The sequence below is a fragment of the Neospora caninum genome, chromosome X, assembly GCF_000208865.1.
Source record: "Neospora caninum Liverpool complete genome, chromosome X".
Taxonomy (NCBI): domain Eukaryota; phylum Apicomplexa; class Conoidasida; order Eucoccidiorida; family Sarcocystidae; genus Neospora; species Neospora caninum.
The window spans coordinates 1262023-1278483 of record NC_018396.1 but is presented as its reverse complement, the minus strand read 5'-3'; the positions used below and the strand labels follow the sequence as shown (position 1 = coordinate 1278483).

At 56.0% G+C, this 16461-nt stretch overlaps 2 protein-coding genes across 2 annotated transcripts; one reads left to right on the top strand and one right to left on the bottom strand.

Annotated features, from left to right (window-relative positions):
* Positions 1-1872: 1872 nt before the first annotated feature.
* Positions 1873-6982, top strand: NCLIV_046320 (conserved hypothetical protein; the record flags this gene model as incomplete). The annotated part of the gene is made up of 8 exons (XM_003884181.1): positions 1873-3460; positions 3792-4078; positions 4429-4619; positions 4760-4798; positions 5369-5462; positions 5739-5906; positions 6101-6369; positions 6850-6982. The coding sequence occupies 8 exons, from the start codon at positions 1873-1875 to the stop codon at positions 6980-6982; spliced, it is 2769 nt and encodes a 922-aa protein (XP_003884230.1).
* A 1574-nt stretch (positions 6983-8556) lies between these two features.
* NCLIV_046310 (hypothetical protein) lies at positions 8557-14589 on the bottom strand (the record flags this gene model as incomplete). Its single annotated transcript, XM_003884180.1, has 8 exons — positions 8557-9203; positions 9678-10377; positions 10789-11036; positions 11453-11521; positions 11642-11824; positions 12504-12609; positions 13481-13566; positions 14100-14589. 8 exons carry the CDS (start codon positions 14587-14589, stop codon positions 8557-8559), a joined length of 2529 nt encoding a protein of 842 aa, XP_003884229.1.
* Between the last annotated feature and the right edge of the window lie 1872 nt (positions 14590-16461).

Below are 16461 nucleotides of genomic sequence, written 5' to 3'. Positions count from 1 at the left end.
ATGCGAGCGTCTAGTTTCCTGCTTCTCGTATTCTGCTGTCTCTCTTCCCTCGTGGTAGCACTCGGCGGTTCGCCGAAGTATTGAAGATTCGGATCAGTGAATATGTGTGTAGCAAGTACTCCCCACGTACGTGCCAACTGCGGGAAAAAGCGCCAGGACAGGGTGTTCCGTTTCAGGTTTCTCAAGGGGCCCACGCCTCTTTCGCTGGCCTTGTGCCGGACGTGTGACGTGTGTTCTTGTGCTTCTACACCCTCCGTCTCTTTTTGCTGTCCCTTGAGGAAGCGGTACGATCGTGCTGTTCTCATAGCGCCACAAGCAGTGCGAAGTCGCACACGGTACAGCACATGTGCCCCGACTTGCACAGCTCCCGTGTCGGCGCTGACACACACAAAGGTCGGTTGCGTGAGGAGTATCGCTACGCTCCTATCCCCGGCCTCTTAAAACCCTTTGGCCGGGGCCACGCGCGAGCCTGCAACTTCTGTACGCAGGGGTTTCTGGTGTTCCTGATGATTTCTTCGTCGACTCTTGAAGGGTGCTAGCTTTTTTTTGTTTGCCCCACGCGTTCCTGCCTTCATTGTTCCGCGTCTTTCTGCCCCGGCGACTCGGTGTTTCGGGTTTGTCCGACCAAACCCCACTGTTGCCCAGAAAGCCGAGGTACGACATTTGGTTTCTTTGAGGTTCGCTGAAGAACTCTCTGTCGGTTTACACGCAAGGCTTGTTCGCATTCGCTGCGTACGGGGCGAGAGCCCGAGCAGAGACAGCGGTTTTGCTAGCCGCGTAACAGGCGCAGCCACCCCGACAAGTTCGACCCCACTTCATCTCACTCTCCACACACGCCGACTACCGAGCGTTTGCGGACGAGAGGAGTCAGGTAGTGCTTTTACCTGTTTTTTCCCAATATCGTGTGTGGTTTCTTGTTCGCTGGGAGCAGGGAAAACAAGTGATTGTCGGTGTTCTCGCAACCTCTCCGCCACGCGTTACACCTCTGCACAACTAGCTCTTGTGCGGACGACGCGAAACCGTCTACTCTGCATCCCTGTTCCCCGGTGTCCTGTCGCGTCCTTTCGCACAGCGTGGCCGTTCGCAGACTCTCTCGGTGGACGTCGACGTCGCCCTTTCCCCTTGGCGCTTGGTCCGTTTTCAAAAAGATGTGGAATCCAGACTCTTATATAGCCTCCTTTCTGTCTACGCTGCGTTTCGTTCTGGTCCGGGAGACCTGTGAACACTAGACGAACTCGGAGTCGCGACTCGCTCGCTAGCCCATGTGCGACTGCGTCTTGTCACCCTTGCATATTTTTCCACCGGTGTCATAGAGACTTGAGCAAATCTTTTTGTGTGTGATACGGAAGCAGGTGTTTTTCGCGGTTTTCCTGGTCGAGTTTGTTACGTGTTGGGAACAGAAACCGGTGGTAACCCCCTGCCGTCGAGCCAACTTGTCGCAGTTTCCGTCCCTTTCCCCCCGAAAAGACTGGCTATCTGAACCCATCACTTCCAACCCTTTGTTCGTTTCCGCCCAGTCCCTCTCCTCCGCAATTCGATTTCCACTCGAGGACGAATCGCCTAGAATCGCCACCATACACGTACATAGGTACCGAACATCCACACGTCTGCGGGTGTACATCCGCATGTGTCAGTCTGTGGATGTTTCAGGATCACATAGGCATCGTATCTCCATCATCGTTGCATGGACGCGCCACAAATATTTCTGTCCGTGAAACTTCAGACCGTTCCACAAGTTTCTCAAGGTTTCTTGCCGTTCTTTCCGGACGCCTCCTGAGAACATTTGGCTGCGTGTCGTCTCGTCCAGTGTTGCCTCGCACAGTTCCCTGGTCCCGCGTCGCGCAGCTCTTTTCAGAAGGGTCCGAGGCAACCATGGCGACACTGGCCACGAGTTCCTCAGGCCGCCAGCCGCCCTCATCTCGTCTTCCCACGGATTACGAGGAAGAATCTGTCGCACCTGCGTCGACTCGCGAGGCGTACTGTGGAAAGGAGGGGTTTCCCATTCCTGTCTCGCCCTCGACCTGTGGAGAAAACGGTCGGACCGCGCCTCTTGCGGGGTGGCCAGGCTCTCTGGCGTCTGCGTATGGACGTCGAGTTGAAAAGACTGAATCCGTGGCGTCTCTACTCGGTGGCTGCTCCGGTTACCCTGCCTCCCGCACCACGGACGGGCGCGAGGGCGAAACCTGGCGCAGCAAAAGGCTGAACCACGCGGACGCAGAAGTTTCTTCGCCGTCAAACCGACTGCTTTCCGGTCGCCACGACGCTGCAGGCGCTGGCGGGAGTCGATACACCGGAAGAGAGTGCCAGGAAGCCGGTCTCGCCGACGACCCTTCAGCGTGTGCCTCGCTCTACCGACGCAGACAGCAAGCGCACCACAATTTGTTCGGCGAGGACGAAGGAGAGACTCCCGTTACCTCGATCACGGGCAACGTTCGAGGGAAAGGTAGATTCGAGCCCTGTGAGGAGCAGCGTGGAGAGAAATTCGAAAGAAGAGCGCGGCAAGACATGGAACGCAGCAGTGTCCTCTCCAAGACGACTTCGACGACTGAGGCATGGAGCTCGGGTAACGGGAATTCCTTAGACTGTCACAAGACCGAGGTGCACTCGGACGAGAGTCGAGCGCCCGCAGGCGTCAGCTCCGATGGCCCGAGAAGAGACGCTGAGGGGCTGCGTGACAGCGAAGAAGAGGGAAAAAGACTCGAAGACGCGAGTCGCACACTCGACGAAAAAAGACAGTGGCGAGCACACCAGGGTGGAGACGACGGCTACGCTCAGTCTGTGTGTAGCCGTGTGACAGCCTCGGGCGGGTCGTCGCCGGCGCGTCGTCCCGATGTGGCCTCTCCAGGTGTACGTACACTCCAGGGAAACACGCCTGCGGCGCGCCTGGGAACGGGGGCGACGCCTTCCAGACTTGTACCTCCACCTCTCTCTCTTCCAGATTACTGCGACACAGACACCGCGTCGCGTGGTTCTTACTCGCCTTCCGCTTTCCCCCAGTTTCCAGCTCCCGCGGGCATTCCTCCTGGAAGCGGAAGAGACGAGGCATCGGAACGAGCGCGTTCGTGCACGACATGCTCCGTCTGCGATGAGCTGCGACGCGGGTCTCCTGTTTCGCCTTCCGCCTACTCGTGCGCTCCCTCTGTCGCTTCCCACATGTCTCCCTTTTCCCCGAAACGCGACGAGCGAAACACCCGCGTGAAACAAATCGAAGCCTTGAGAAGCACTGGCAATGTCCTACCCGTGTCGGAGGCCACCAGCGCCGCAGTCAAGGCCGCTGCGATCGCGTCTCTGCGGGGGACAAGCAGACAGGCCCTGTGGGGCGAGGAGCCCGAGGAGATTCTCGAGCGCGGCCGAGGCCGCTCGAAGAACGAGGAGCTGCCCTATCCCCTCAACCAAATGACTCGCCGACGCATGCACGACGGCCCCGGAACAGGCGACGAATTTCGGCCTTCTCAACAACGTACGAAAGAAGAAACACAACTCACAGCAAGGGTTCCCTCTTCAGCGGGAAATAGTCTTCTCCGTTCTGCTCCTCTTCCTTCTCCGTTCATGTTTCTGCCTCCTGTGTTTCCTCCTCCATGCGAGGGATCTGTGCTTTCCTTAGCTTTTCTCCTGCTCCTGTGCATGTCGACTTTCCTGGACGGCCACGCTCTTTGTCTTCCTCTTGCCGCGTCGTGACTGCGCATGCGGTCTGTTTGTTGCAGCGTTCCATTCCAGTCCCTCGAGTCTCGAACCCATTTCTGTTCCTTGCCTGTGCGTTCTCTCCCGGGGCTCTCTGTCTTTTTTCCCAGCCACGCCGCGCCTGTTCCCGCAGGGAATCCCGTGGCACAGCAGCGCCGCGAGTGTCCTGAGCTCCCGAGCCTCTCACAGCCAATCGCACCCGCTCTCCGGCGCGCCGTCCTCTCCCTTTGCGGGAGAAGGCCCAAGTGTCTCTCGCGAGATGACTGCGCGCGAGCGGTCTCTTGCCCAGTTCCACGGCACCGGCGAGATCTTTGGCCGCGACTCGCGTCCCGACAGAAGTGGACTCTCCTCGCCCAGTAGCGTGCACACAACCGACGCTGCGCAGATAGCTCGAGAGGTACGCAGCCCCGGAAGGGGACAAGCAGAGTCAGAGAGAAGGGAAAGGGGGTATAGATGGAGGATATAGAGACGGCAAGGGAGAAGGGAGAGAGGAACGAAAGAAAGGGAACAAGGGAGAGTGGAGGTGGAGTGAGAGACGCAAAGATGGGGAGGCTGGGGAGAAGAGAGTGAGCAGTAAGAAGATGTGAGCGACGCGACAAGGAGGGAATTGGAGAAGTTTCCAGGTGGAAAAAAAGAGGCAAAACACAAGATGTGGAACGCAGAACGAGGAAGAGAATGAGAAGGTCGACAGAACGAGGCAAAGCACGTTCACTCGCTCGGAGCCCGTTGTGCCTGTTTTGTCTAAAGGAAACGGAACGTCGACGTGAACTTCAGCGCGAGAACCCGTGGTACTCGGACATGTTCAACCGAGAGACGCCTGTCTCTTCTCGCGTCGCCACCACGCAGGGCGCTTGGGGAGACGCCGAGAGCGTCAGCGGGGCTTCTCGTGTGGGCATTTCTAAAGGCGACACACTCGACAGGCAAACCTCAGATCGCAGGTAAGAGGCGAAGGGCTGAGGGCAGAGGAGCAGGTGGAGGATGGCAGCGAAAAAGCAAAGCACGACACAAGGCGGTGTCGCAGGTCCCCGTTCTGTTTTCCACCTTGGCTCTCCCACGTTGTCTTTTCTCTGTCTCGCAGACGGACGCAGTTGCTGGAATCAAAGACTGCCTACGAGAGGTGCGACCAGAGGCCACGGCGAGGCGATTTTCTCACCTTTCCTTGTTTTCTGTCTCCGAGTAAAAACCCCCGCTTCGTAGTGGGATTCTTAGTTCTTTCTTCGCGCTTCTTTTTCCACTGATTTCGCGTTTGTGTGTCTTTCCTGTGCTCGTACTACCTTTTCTCTGCCTTACGTTCTCACGAGTGCCCTGGTGCTCTGCGTGAAGCAGGCGTAAAGCTTTAGAATACGTTCTGATACGCCCGCATCCTTCAAACAGCGTCGCGATGATATTTGGATCTTTCTCCTTCGCGTCTTCTCAATCCTCATCTTTTTCTCTCTCCGAAGATCTTTCTTTCTTCGCCGATCTCTATTTTCCCCTTTGTTTTTCGCGCCCCCGCCCTCAAGCGCTTTCTCTCGTCATTGCTTGCTCTCCTTTCATGCCGGTCCTTTCTGCCTTCTCTCGCGGCGTGTCCTATCTCTGACCTCGTGTTTTTCTCCTGTTTTGTTTCTCTTGTCGGGGCAGCCTCTGGGCTTTGTCTTTTCTTCACGGCTTCCGGTCTTTTTGTCGGTTTTCTAACATCTTTTGCCAGATTCGTCAACGCCATGCAGTCGGATGTCTTCCCGTCTGGGGATCCCTCGGCGGCTGCTCAGCGGCATCTCGAGCGCGCAGAACGGGCACGGACGGTGAGCAGGAAAAGGCGAAGCAGACGGCACAAAACCCCAAACTGTTGACCCCACAGGCCGCGTTTTGTCCCAAGCGCCCGCCTTCTTCAGGCCCTCTCCGGTCGCCCCTCGGGGACGCAGAGACCCCGCGAACACGCCGGCGGGTGCAGAAACGCTTCAGGAGACAGCGGGGATTGCCGGGCGTCGAAACAGCTCTTAGCCTGTCCTCACTGCCACGCTTCTTGTGTCTGTGGAGTTTTCACGTGTTTGCCGTTTTTTCCCGTTGCGGGTTCTCAGTCTCTGCTAAAAGAGAAGCATCAAGACCAGGAGCGGCGACAACGCCTTCTCGAGGCCGTTGAGACTGGAGGCGGCCGCATGTTCCACTCCGTCACGGGAGAGGAGACAAACCTCCCCGGAGCTGGCTGCGAGAAGGTTCACAGAGAGGCGGCGCAGCTGCCCAGCAAGGTGAGGCACAATCAGGGGGAAAGGTGAACAGTTTAGGGTATAGGCTTGAGTCAGGCGGAGGGGCAAGAGACTGCGAGGGCGAGGCGAGAGAAGACTCGCATGCACAGACGCGCAGAAAGAGAGGTGAGGCGCGCTTGAGGCACCTTTTGAACTAGTTACGGGGAGTTTTCTATCGGGGGTTTGGTCTCGTTTAGGTTGTCGAGCTCGACCTCTTCGGGATCCGAGAGGACATGACGGAGGAACGGATTCGCGAGATATGTGCAGCGGGTGCCAAGCCTTCGCCATCTCGCGGTTCTTTTCGCATTTCTGCTTTGCCTCTGGGGGAGCAAACGCACTTCGAGGAAGCGAGAGACAGGAGACAGGAGAGCGACACGAGCCCGCGGCTGAATTGCGTCATGAAAGTTACTCTTGCCAGGGACTTGTTGACTAGCCAATGCAAAGGCACCGGGAAAGTGACACTGCGGTAAGAGGCCGGGGATCGTTCATGCGTTTCGCTGCGCTCGAAATTCCCCGTTTCTGGGTTTTTTCTCTTTGCTTTCCTTGTGCTCGCATCGCCTAACTTGTCGGGGACTTCCTCGCTTTTCTGCTTCTTCTCCCCGGTGCTCCCCCACGTTCTGGGTTTTCTCGTTTTCCGTGCTCCCGTTTCCAGATTCTTCTAGTTTCTTGGTTCTCGCTCGCTTTGCCGTCTCCCCTTTGCGTCGTCCACCTCCCTCGCGCTTCCTTCTCGCGGTCCCTTTAGTTTTCTCCTTTTCCCCTTCGCTCTTCTCTTTAGATGCCGTGGAGCCGCTTCCAGGTCACTGCCAGCACCTAGCCTTTTCTCTCCTTTTGGGGGCGTGCCTTGGGATCTGGGGAAAGAGACGAAGAGGTGTGCGCTTGTCTTCTGCGCTCGACGGGTCTCGTTTCTTCACCGTTCCGAATCTCTTGCCGATTTCTCTCTCCTCAGGTGTCGCGAGGGCCAGGATGAAGAAGAAGTCCTGCGTCGCCTGTACGCGGCAAACATCGGCGTTCGCGTCAAGCAAGTGACTGTCGACAGGCCGCCTCAGCTTCCTGCCAAAAGCTTTGCGCATCGACGGTGAAGAGGGGAGTCGTGACGACGAGCCTCAAAGAACGCCTCCCTCGCTAGTCTCGCGAGAGGGAGCAGCGAGAAAAGGCCGACGCGAAAAAGAAACGGCGACTCAGAGAGAGAAGCGGGCGAAACACACTTGCCAGAAGGAGGCCAAGGCGAGGAACGAGCCGGCCGGGAAGTTTTTTCAACCGGAGGAAACAGAGCACTCTGTTATGCCGGGGGTTTGCCCCCGCTTCCGGCTGTTTTGTCTGAGTGAAGCGTACATGTAGTGGAGTCTCTCTTCCTTTCTGAATCGACTCTCCCGAGAGAATCCGCGCCGAAAACGCGCCTCTTTTTCGAGGGCCGTGCGACCGATGCGCCATACCAGGCTCTTCCGTTTTGGAAGAGAACGCTGCCTTCGTTCCGCAGCGACAATCCACATTTTTTGCATGTGTTGCTGGGCCGGGTTTTCGCCCGCGGTCTTTCGAGACCGCCGCGCTGAACCCAGCTCTCGTGCGTTTCCTCGAAATGCCCAGTCGTGTTCGTGTAGCCCCTCCCTTTTTCTGATTCGGCAGCTGGAGAGACACAGATAGTTCCCTTCGCTAAACACAAAACGGTGCCCGGGTCGTCGGGGACCGTAGAACGTGGGCTGTGTTACCCTGTCGCGTGGAAGGCTGTAACTGTAGGTGGAGTCTCCGTTTTTCACATTATAAATGGGGTTTCTAGGTCTCTGGAGACACTTTTCTGCGTACTATCTACGAGTGGAGTGCCGTCTGGGACCTTGAATGAATATCTTTGTCTTTTCAACCCGATCGGGTGCGGTGGGAGCAGTTCCTATCAGCGAACGCCAGGCCAACTGGACTGCTCGCCGTGATTCTCGAGGAATTCCTATCCGAAAAAGCGTTTCCAAAGCCAACGAAAATATATCTCGGGACGTTCTTTCTACCAGATTCCGATCCCGACAGAGCGTAGCAAATCGTCCTTTTGTTGCTTTGCCAGCACGGGTTTGGTAGAAAACTCCGGTGAAAAAATCCAGAGTCTCTTCAGGCGCGAACAAGAGACGGGGAAAGCGCCTGCGGAATCTCAAGAACCGACGGCGACGAAATGGTGGGCGCTCTCTGTCTTTACGAGCGAGAGAGGATTTTCAGAACAACGTTTCGAGAGGTCGCGTTTCACCAGTGGGCCCGAGAAAGAGCCGAGAAGCCACGGCAGTTTTGCAGGGGAGAGGCTGTTTGAACGCAAGCGAGAACAAAACGAGAGCAGCGAAACGCCGCTTTTGGTCCATCAGAGGCTCCTCCCCCGCCGTTCGGTAGCGCTGCAACGCCCGCAGTTTCGGCACATAAATCGCAATCGCATGCCTTACCCTCCTAGGATGTGTGTTCCGTTACATGCGCACCTGCAACTGTGCATATATATATATATATATATACATCATATATGTATATATATATATATATAGCGAACTCCGTAGTTATATATACTTACAGAATTCTATAAATTTATGGGTGTAGAGAAATCTACGTGTGAAAAAACGGATAAAAGCCTTAACGGCGGCGTTGGCGCTTTCCTTTCCCTGTGCACGCGCGGCTCGAAGACTCTCGCGCTTTACGTGGGCTGTCCAGGGAAGAGGAAGGTGACCGCGACAATGGCGGCGGCTATGAGGAGCGGGATGGCCCACGCTCCTGCGGAGATGATGAGTAACGAGCACAGGATGGCGGAAGTCACAGCCCCGAAGATTTTGAGCACACTCCGTGATCGGCTGATGCTTCTTCCGATACCTGGCGACGAAGCAGATTCGCTTTCCTCGCCGAGGCGTCTGTCTAGGTCGCCGTCTCTCGTCTTCCCGTAGCCGCTCTGGCCCATCCGTTTCCACAGTTGTCGACGCCGCCTCAGAGCGGTCACCAGCACCTGCGTGGCAAAGGCTGCGACGTTTCGTTTCCCTGTGAGGATCTCCACCGTCGCGCCTAAGCTCTGGACGTAGGACGAGGCAAAAACGTCGCTCATCTGCAGCGGCAACGCCCCATTGTGCACAGTCTTGGCAACCACCTGCCACCAATCCGTTTCCTGCCGACTCCTCACGCGGGGGTACTTGTCGACGTGGTCAAGCTCCGCGGAGACTGCCGAGAAATCGTACGTCTCGCTAAACAGATGCACGACCAGCTTGAAAGCAAAACTCGCCAACAAGCGGGCGACAAAGCGCGACCGCACAACAAACTCCAACACCTTGTACCCCTTCCCGGTCTTGTTCAACACTGAAACGAAGACAGACACGCCGAAACAAGAAAACACAGCAGCGTAACAGGATGCACAAACATGGAGAGAAAGTGCAGACCGCGTCGAGTTTTTTCACGGAAGGGCATAAAAAAACAAATATATATACATATATATATATATATATATTTGTTGTAGCTGATTGTGTGGCGTCTTGTGCGGACGTGATCACAGAGCTCAGTGGCGACACTCTCACGTGTGTACATCTTGAATGGGTTTAAATCAGTGAGGTAAAAAAGGCAATGCGTCAAGGCTGTCTTTGTGTTTCACCATTTATCGACGCCCTACCTCAAGACAGACACATACGAAATACATGCATATACAGCTATGCACATAAGTACAAGATACTGGCGTATTTATGTACATTGGTGTATGTCTTGCCAAGAGAGGTTCACAGTTGTGTGTTTTCTCGGCCTATGTTTCAGGCGTCTTGCGTGGTCTCGTCTTTCGCTTACAAATCGAGGCCGAGAGGGTGGCCGTTGAGGAGACGACGGTGTTGAGTGACTGGACAAATGCGCGTCGCGCGATGCGCTGCTCTTCGGTGAGCGGCACCGCGAGAGTCTCTTCCTCTTCCTGGGGTTTCGGCGGCTCGTCACCTTCCAAACTGGGTTCGCTGTTCTCGCTGGCCGCGTCGTTCACGGACTCGCCGTCGGCAGACTCGTCGCCGATGCTCTCGGAGCGCGTGCGTGCGAGATTCGTCTCGTCTGCGCTTTTGTCAAAGCTGAGGCGAAAGAGCGTTCTCACCAGTTCACAGTTCTGGACCTGAATGGGGCTCGGTGCCATGTGAAAGAGTTTCTCGTCCGCGTTCTCGGCCGGCGGACCGCTCAAGAGCGACGGCGGGACAGGCCCCGCCGTCGCCTGTCTCGCGAGATCCTCGTCTTCGGGCCCGCGCTCGGAAGGCCGCAGAAACGGTGGGTGCATGCATTCCTCCACAGAGTACAGCGACTGGATCCAGTGAATGAAGGCGAGCTTCGTCTGCTCCTTGACGGTCGTCACAACGCGCTTCCCGCCCACTTCGCGAATGATCCGAGTCTTATAGTCGCTCTTGTGTTGACACACATTCCCTCGAAACACCAACTCGTGCAAAATCCCGACCAGGAGCGGATCAGGGTGCGGCGTCATTTCCAAGATTGCCTGCTGCCGCCGGTGAAAACGCTGAGAGACAAGCAGAAAGAGACGACGGGAGAGTAATCGGCCAAAAAGGCAGAGAAGGAGCAGGAGAGAACGGAAAACGCTGGGGGGGGAGGGGTTGGCGGGTTTGCCGCCACCGCTGGCATGCGGAGCGCACACGCCGAGGAGAAAGGCAGAAGCAAGTGCGAGAAAGGGGAAGATTTGTTCACGGGCATGCGGAACGTCTGCGACAGAAGATCCGAGAGAAAGTGCGCTGGGGGGCGGGGGAAGGAGGGAGACACCAGAGAAAAGAATGCCAAAGGCGCCCTTCTGTCGATCTGGAGGTAAGGGGGATTTGTTCGAAGACAGTCCACATGCTTGGACGGGGGCGTATATCCACACAGAAACGCGAGAGAGCGAGGATCGCGGAGTCTTCTGTGTGGGAGTTTGACTTACAAACGCTCGGTGTTGCCGCGCCTCCGCTCTCTGTTTTTCGACGAGGCGACTGCTCGAGAGCGCGTGCAGCGAGGCGTACGTCTGATGCCATAGCCGATTGCTGGCCGAAATGGCGACGACGTCAAACGAATGGAGAAGAATCTCTCGCCAGTTCAGCTGGCGAAAGTGGTGGTGGATTTGAGAGACCACGGAGTCAGGAACCACGCGGAAGTCCGGCGCACGCGTCATGAAGCCCTCGATGTACTCCTCTGCGTGCCAACGCAGAGAGAGGAAAAGCGGAACGGATGTGACGAGACGAATCGAGACAAAGAGAGAAAAAGATACAGAAGGACACACACGAGAGGACAAACATGAGAAACCGAGCCGAAAAGACGAAGAAGGACGAGAGGGAGGAGACACAAGACAGGAGCTGGAAAACGGTAGGCACGACTCTGTGTCAAAAGAAGAAACAAACAGGCGGTGGTCCACAGGAGACGCATGTCCTGAATTCGCCTGGCGTTCCAGGCATTCTCAGCTGCCTGCGCTTTGCTCGGGTAGCCTCTGCATGTGCCTTCGGTTAAAGAGTCTGAGACTCTCCGGCAGGGGGACGCCGACTGAACACGTCTTGTGGAAAGCTTTGGATTGGCGGCAGTCTCCCCCGCTCGCGCGACGGGCGATTTCTCACCGTGCAAATTGGACCCAATCTCAACGAGGGTCGGGTGCATTAGAGGGGCTTTCACCTTGAAGAAGCAGGCTGGCGAAGGCGCAGCGGCAAGACAGCAAAAAAAAGCAATCGGTGAGGGCATGCAGTGACGGCGTGTTCCCCCCGGCGGGTCTTTCGCTTTTGACGGCTGCCACAGGCCGGTGTACGTACCTCTCCGCTGGGTGCCACGTCGGTCGCGCTGACACAGCTGAATTTGCCGAAGGATTTGCATCGCCATCTGCACGAGAGTGCCGCAAAACTTCCGGTGCGAGTCGTCGCTGATGGTGCGGCAGAACGCCTCGCCCCGCCGAAAGTTGGTGCGTGCGTCTCCGACGTTCAGACACCGCAGATACTCTGCACAGAACAAGCAAACCAGGCGAGTGGTGAAACACTCAATGCTTTCACGAAAGGAGCACCAGACCCACAAAACGCACCCAGACCAAGTCGGCTGTTTCTGTCGAAATCAGGAGCCCAAACACCCATACCTACCCACTCATATATATATATATATAGATATATATAGATATACATATATGATTATGTATATACATCGTGGTCTATGTTTATGTATGTGGACACGTGATGTCACGTATCCACCAAAATGTAAACGTTCGGTGGATGCATGCAAAGGAGCCCGTCCGGTTTATTCAGTGGAACTGCGAGTGGAAGTCAGTGCGGCGCGTCGAGATATCCGGATACAAATATACCTTCAGGGCCAGTCGAGACCCCACATTGTGCAGAGGCCTCCCATCGTCTCATAGCTTAGGTAGGTAGGTATGTTGGAATTGTAAGCACTTCTCTTCTGGAAGACAGAGACAGCGCGTTACACAAACACAAAGCTACCTTTCCGCACAGAGGTGTATGGCTTTCGGAGGAGCGCGGAAGCGTCACTTTCCGTGCATGCGTGAGTCCGCGACTGGGGGGATGGGCCCTAGAGGAGACGGTGCAGCGACGCTCATCTGGTACCAAGGCGGACATGTGGATGGGAGAGACCGGAAGAAAACGTGGAAAAAGAAAGAAGCCCGAGACTTACCAACCGCGAGCTCTTCGCGGCTCGTAACTTTCGCGACTGCCTCATCGACCGTCGCGGCGGAGAAGCGGGAACTGATTTTGTGGAAGGCGAAGCCGACAAATTTTGCCTGAAGAGAGAAGAAACAGAGAGACGGCCGTCGCCCACGGGTCTCGTCCCACGTGCAAAGCAAATGACAGAAAGCTTTCTTTCCCTCCGATACCCCGACAAGGAGACACCCGCTGTGCTCTCTACAGGTCTGGCGAGTCCTACCTCATGGACATACAGCTAATGAGTCAGTAGGCACGCATATGCATGCAAAGTCATCTATACCTACAGATATGGAGGATGGATGACAGCGCATAAAGGGGCGAAAAACGGGATAGTTGGTCACAGTCTGACTTCACGCAAAGTTCCGCTGGTGAGAAGACAGTGGCGGGCGTTGGGAGTTGTTCGAGAAGCAGAAGATAAGGTGAAGCACAGATGCGCCGCGACTGCAGAAGACGGAGGAGGCCCCTTCGGAAGACTCCAGGGAGTCGCGTTCAGTGCACGAGCACCTCAGGTGTCTATACACCTGAATCGGCGTGTCAGGAAATGCCTGAGGGCCCTCATCGTCCTCATCACAAACGTAGAGAATCTAAAAGAGTTTCTTCCACTCTCTGAAAGAACCATTCTGCTTCAGCGGAGCTGCCAACTCTGGAAGCTCGTACCACTGCCCAACAAGGTCGAGTCTCTCACACGCTCCAGTTCCTTTGTTTCATGGTGCGCTCCCTTCTTGCGGAGACACGCAAGTGTGACCAAACGGGTCGGAAGAAGCAGGCGTCAAAAGCGCGAACATCGCAAGAAAGCGTGTATTTGTGTAAAGTATATGCATGCAGATTCGCACATGCATCTGTGTATAGGTGCATGCATATACGTGCATGCATGTGTGTAGGTGTACAGACACAGAGTTCCGTACAGAGATGCACACGGGGGCGGAAAACGGCCCTCGTTTTTCTTACAAGTCGCCCAAATAACCCGGTCTTGGGTTTCTTCTTGGTGTCGGTTTCCAAAGAGTCCTTGGCCTCGTCCGCGTGGACATCCCCGTCTGCTACCAGACAGAAAAACAGAGGGACACAGGATTTCCTCGCCGCAAAACAACACTCTTTCACAGCTGTATATACACATATACAAACGTAAGTATGCATAAGCTTATCTGCAAATGAATATAGGAATGCAGACGTCCATGTAGCTATATATATCTATCTACAGCCACGCAAGTGTTATATACACGTGCAAGAAGTTAGGTGCGTCTCTCTCTCTATATATATATATATATATGTCAAAACTTGTGGAGATGAAGACTTTGAGACAAGGAATGTGGGCAGAGGCTTTCGGCGTTCCTGGTATACCGCCCAGTGTCGCTGTGTTCATGTGGACGCCTGGAAGTCCCTTTACCTAACTGGAGCTGCGCTTTGTATCCATTATCTTGTGGCGCTTTTTGCTCCCTCGGCCAGCGCTTAAATGCAAGTGCCCTGTGTCCCGGTTCGCCTTCCGCCGTCTCCCTTCTGTGTTTCTTCTCTCCCTTGCCTCGATTCTCTTTTGCCCTCGCCGTCGAACTCGAGGCCCGCTGGGACTCACCGCTGCCATTTCGAGCCTGTTCGTCAGCGTCGCCCCGCATCTTTTCCAGATTGCGTTCGTGCTCCTCCTGCATTTTGCTTCGGATGGCGCCGAGCTTCGGATCGAGCGGCATCGCTGCGCCCTTTGCGAGCTCGAGGGTTTTCTGTCGCGCTTCTGCACTTTCTTCGTCCAGCGACTTGAGGTCGCCTTCGGCCCAGTCGTCTGTCTCGTCCGAGGCGCGGCCAAGCTGTCGCTTCAGTTCGGCCTCCCGCAATTTCTCGAGCTCCACTTGCTCGGCCAAAAGGTCGCGCGTCTGCTGGAGCTGAAGCTGTTCCTTGAGGATCCGGTTTCTCTGTGCCTCGTCCAACACGGCTTTCGTCAGGGCGCTGTGGTAGCTGCGCAGAGGTTCTGGTTCATTGAGCTCGGCCTTGTCCATGGCTTCTGTGTGCAAGCGGCGATCGGCCTCGGCGTCGGCTGCCTCCTTGCGCCGCGCGAGCTCCCGCTGCAGCATGAGGTTCTTCAGATGTTCCTCCTGCAATTCTCGGCGGCGTTCTTCGGCCTCCAGCAGCCGATGCTCCTGCAAAATCTTATCCACTTCTTCGCGCCGATCCCTCGCCTGCGGAAGCGCCTCGGAGGCGCCAGGCGAAAAGGACTCTGCGGCGTCCACGAACACGTCGTCGCCCTCGTCCTCGCCAGGTTCAGCGGCCAGAGCTGGAAGAGACGAAGCGAGAGGAAAAAGCAAGAGAACGAGAAGGACGAGAAACAACGCTAAATGGGAAAGGCGGAGACGGCATTTTGACCGTAGACGGGCAGAGAAGAGGGAGTCGCGAGGGCAAGGGGAACCCAACGGGGATGGACCAGACGATGGAGAAGAAAGAGCACACGGGGAAGAAGACGAGGAAGAAGACGAGGGAGACCAAGAAGAAGGCTGGAGAGGAGAGGCAGAAGGGTGTAGAGGCGACTTGTCAGAAGAAAGACAGAAAAGAGGTGACGTGTCGACGGAAGAGGACAGGGTGAGGCGGAGAGAGAAAAGACGACGGCTGCGGGTTCCACGGCGAGTCATTGTGTCCATCCCCGGCAAGCGACGGACGAAGTGAAGGGCCCCAGACGTTGTGAGGGGCGGCGCGCATGCAAAAAGAGGCCATCCGCTGAAAAGACTGAGCGCCGGTCATGTCATTTGCCACAGCGATAAACGAGGAGAGTGGAGAGGGCGCCGGACGACGAAGTGGGGAAAAGTTGGTGGTGCAGTACCGGCTTCTGAGCGGCCACGCAGAATTTGAGGCGCAGAGACGGAAGAGAAAGTGGAAACGAGACAGCAGATGGAAGACAAAAGGCGAGGTTGGCGGAAAAGGGAGAAACGAAGACGGTGCAAGCGGGTTCTGGCTGTCTAGCCGTCGTTCGCGAGAACCGCAAGTCGATGTGAGAGGGAACGAAAGAAAAGGGAGAGAGACCTGAGAGGGACTAAAATACACGCGAAGCGCGGTGGGTTGTGTAGCAAGCGAAAGACAACTTGGAGCAGGAAAAACAACAGAAAAGAAAAGTGGGCGTCGGGGCGTGCCGGCGTCTGTCTTGTCGATGGCTGGAAGAGAGGCTTGCTGACCTCGCTGCCGCGCGCACGTTTCCACCCGCCCTCGGAACAGAGGAAACTCTCCTCGTTGTCTCACTAAAAGCGCTCCCGTTTTGTTCGACGAAAAAAATGCTTTCTAGCGAGGGTCTGAAAACCCCGTAAAGAGATCCTTTTCCTCAAATGCGTTGACAGGCCGCGGGCCCAGGGGGGGAGCGGCTTCGAGGAGAGGTCGAGCTCAAGTCTTTCGTTTTATACCGAATTCGCATGTGTTTTAGGGCCTCGAGCATGCGCGCGACTCGATCCGGCCCCCAAGACGCACCGTTGGCGGCGAAGTTTCCTTTTTCCGCGTGTGCTTCCGTTAAACTGTCGATTCGCTCTTTCTTGGGGGAGAAAAACGGAGGGAGCGAATCTGATCTACACGGGAGACGCGGCAACCTCGGTATAGCCCCCGTCGGACAGGCAAAGCGGCGGCGTTTTTCCCCTCTGCAAGTCTCCCGCGTGAGTCCCTCTTTTTTCTGCGGTCACTCTGGGGGAGTCTGCGACTTCTGTTTCGCGTTCGTCATCAACGGTCCATTGCATCTGGACCTGGAGAATCGTCTCTCCTCTGGAACGGCCCGGACATCAACCAGGTAAGTTCCCTTACCTGCGCAGAGGCCTCCCACTTCCATGTCTTGTCGGTCTTCTTGGGTCGAAAGAGCCCCAAAGAAAGGAAGCCGTTTCTGGTCTTACTGAAACCGCTGGTCAGTCAGTTTTCTGCGGGAGACAGCGAAAAAAAATACGGGGGGACTTCCCTGCAGACGGTGTCGCTTTTCGCGA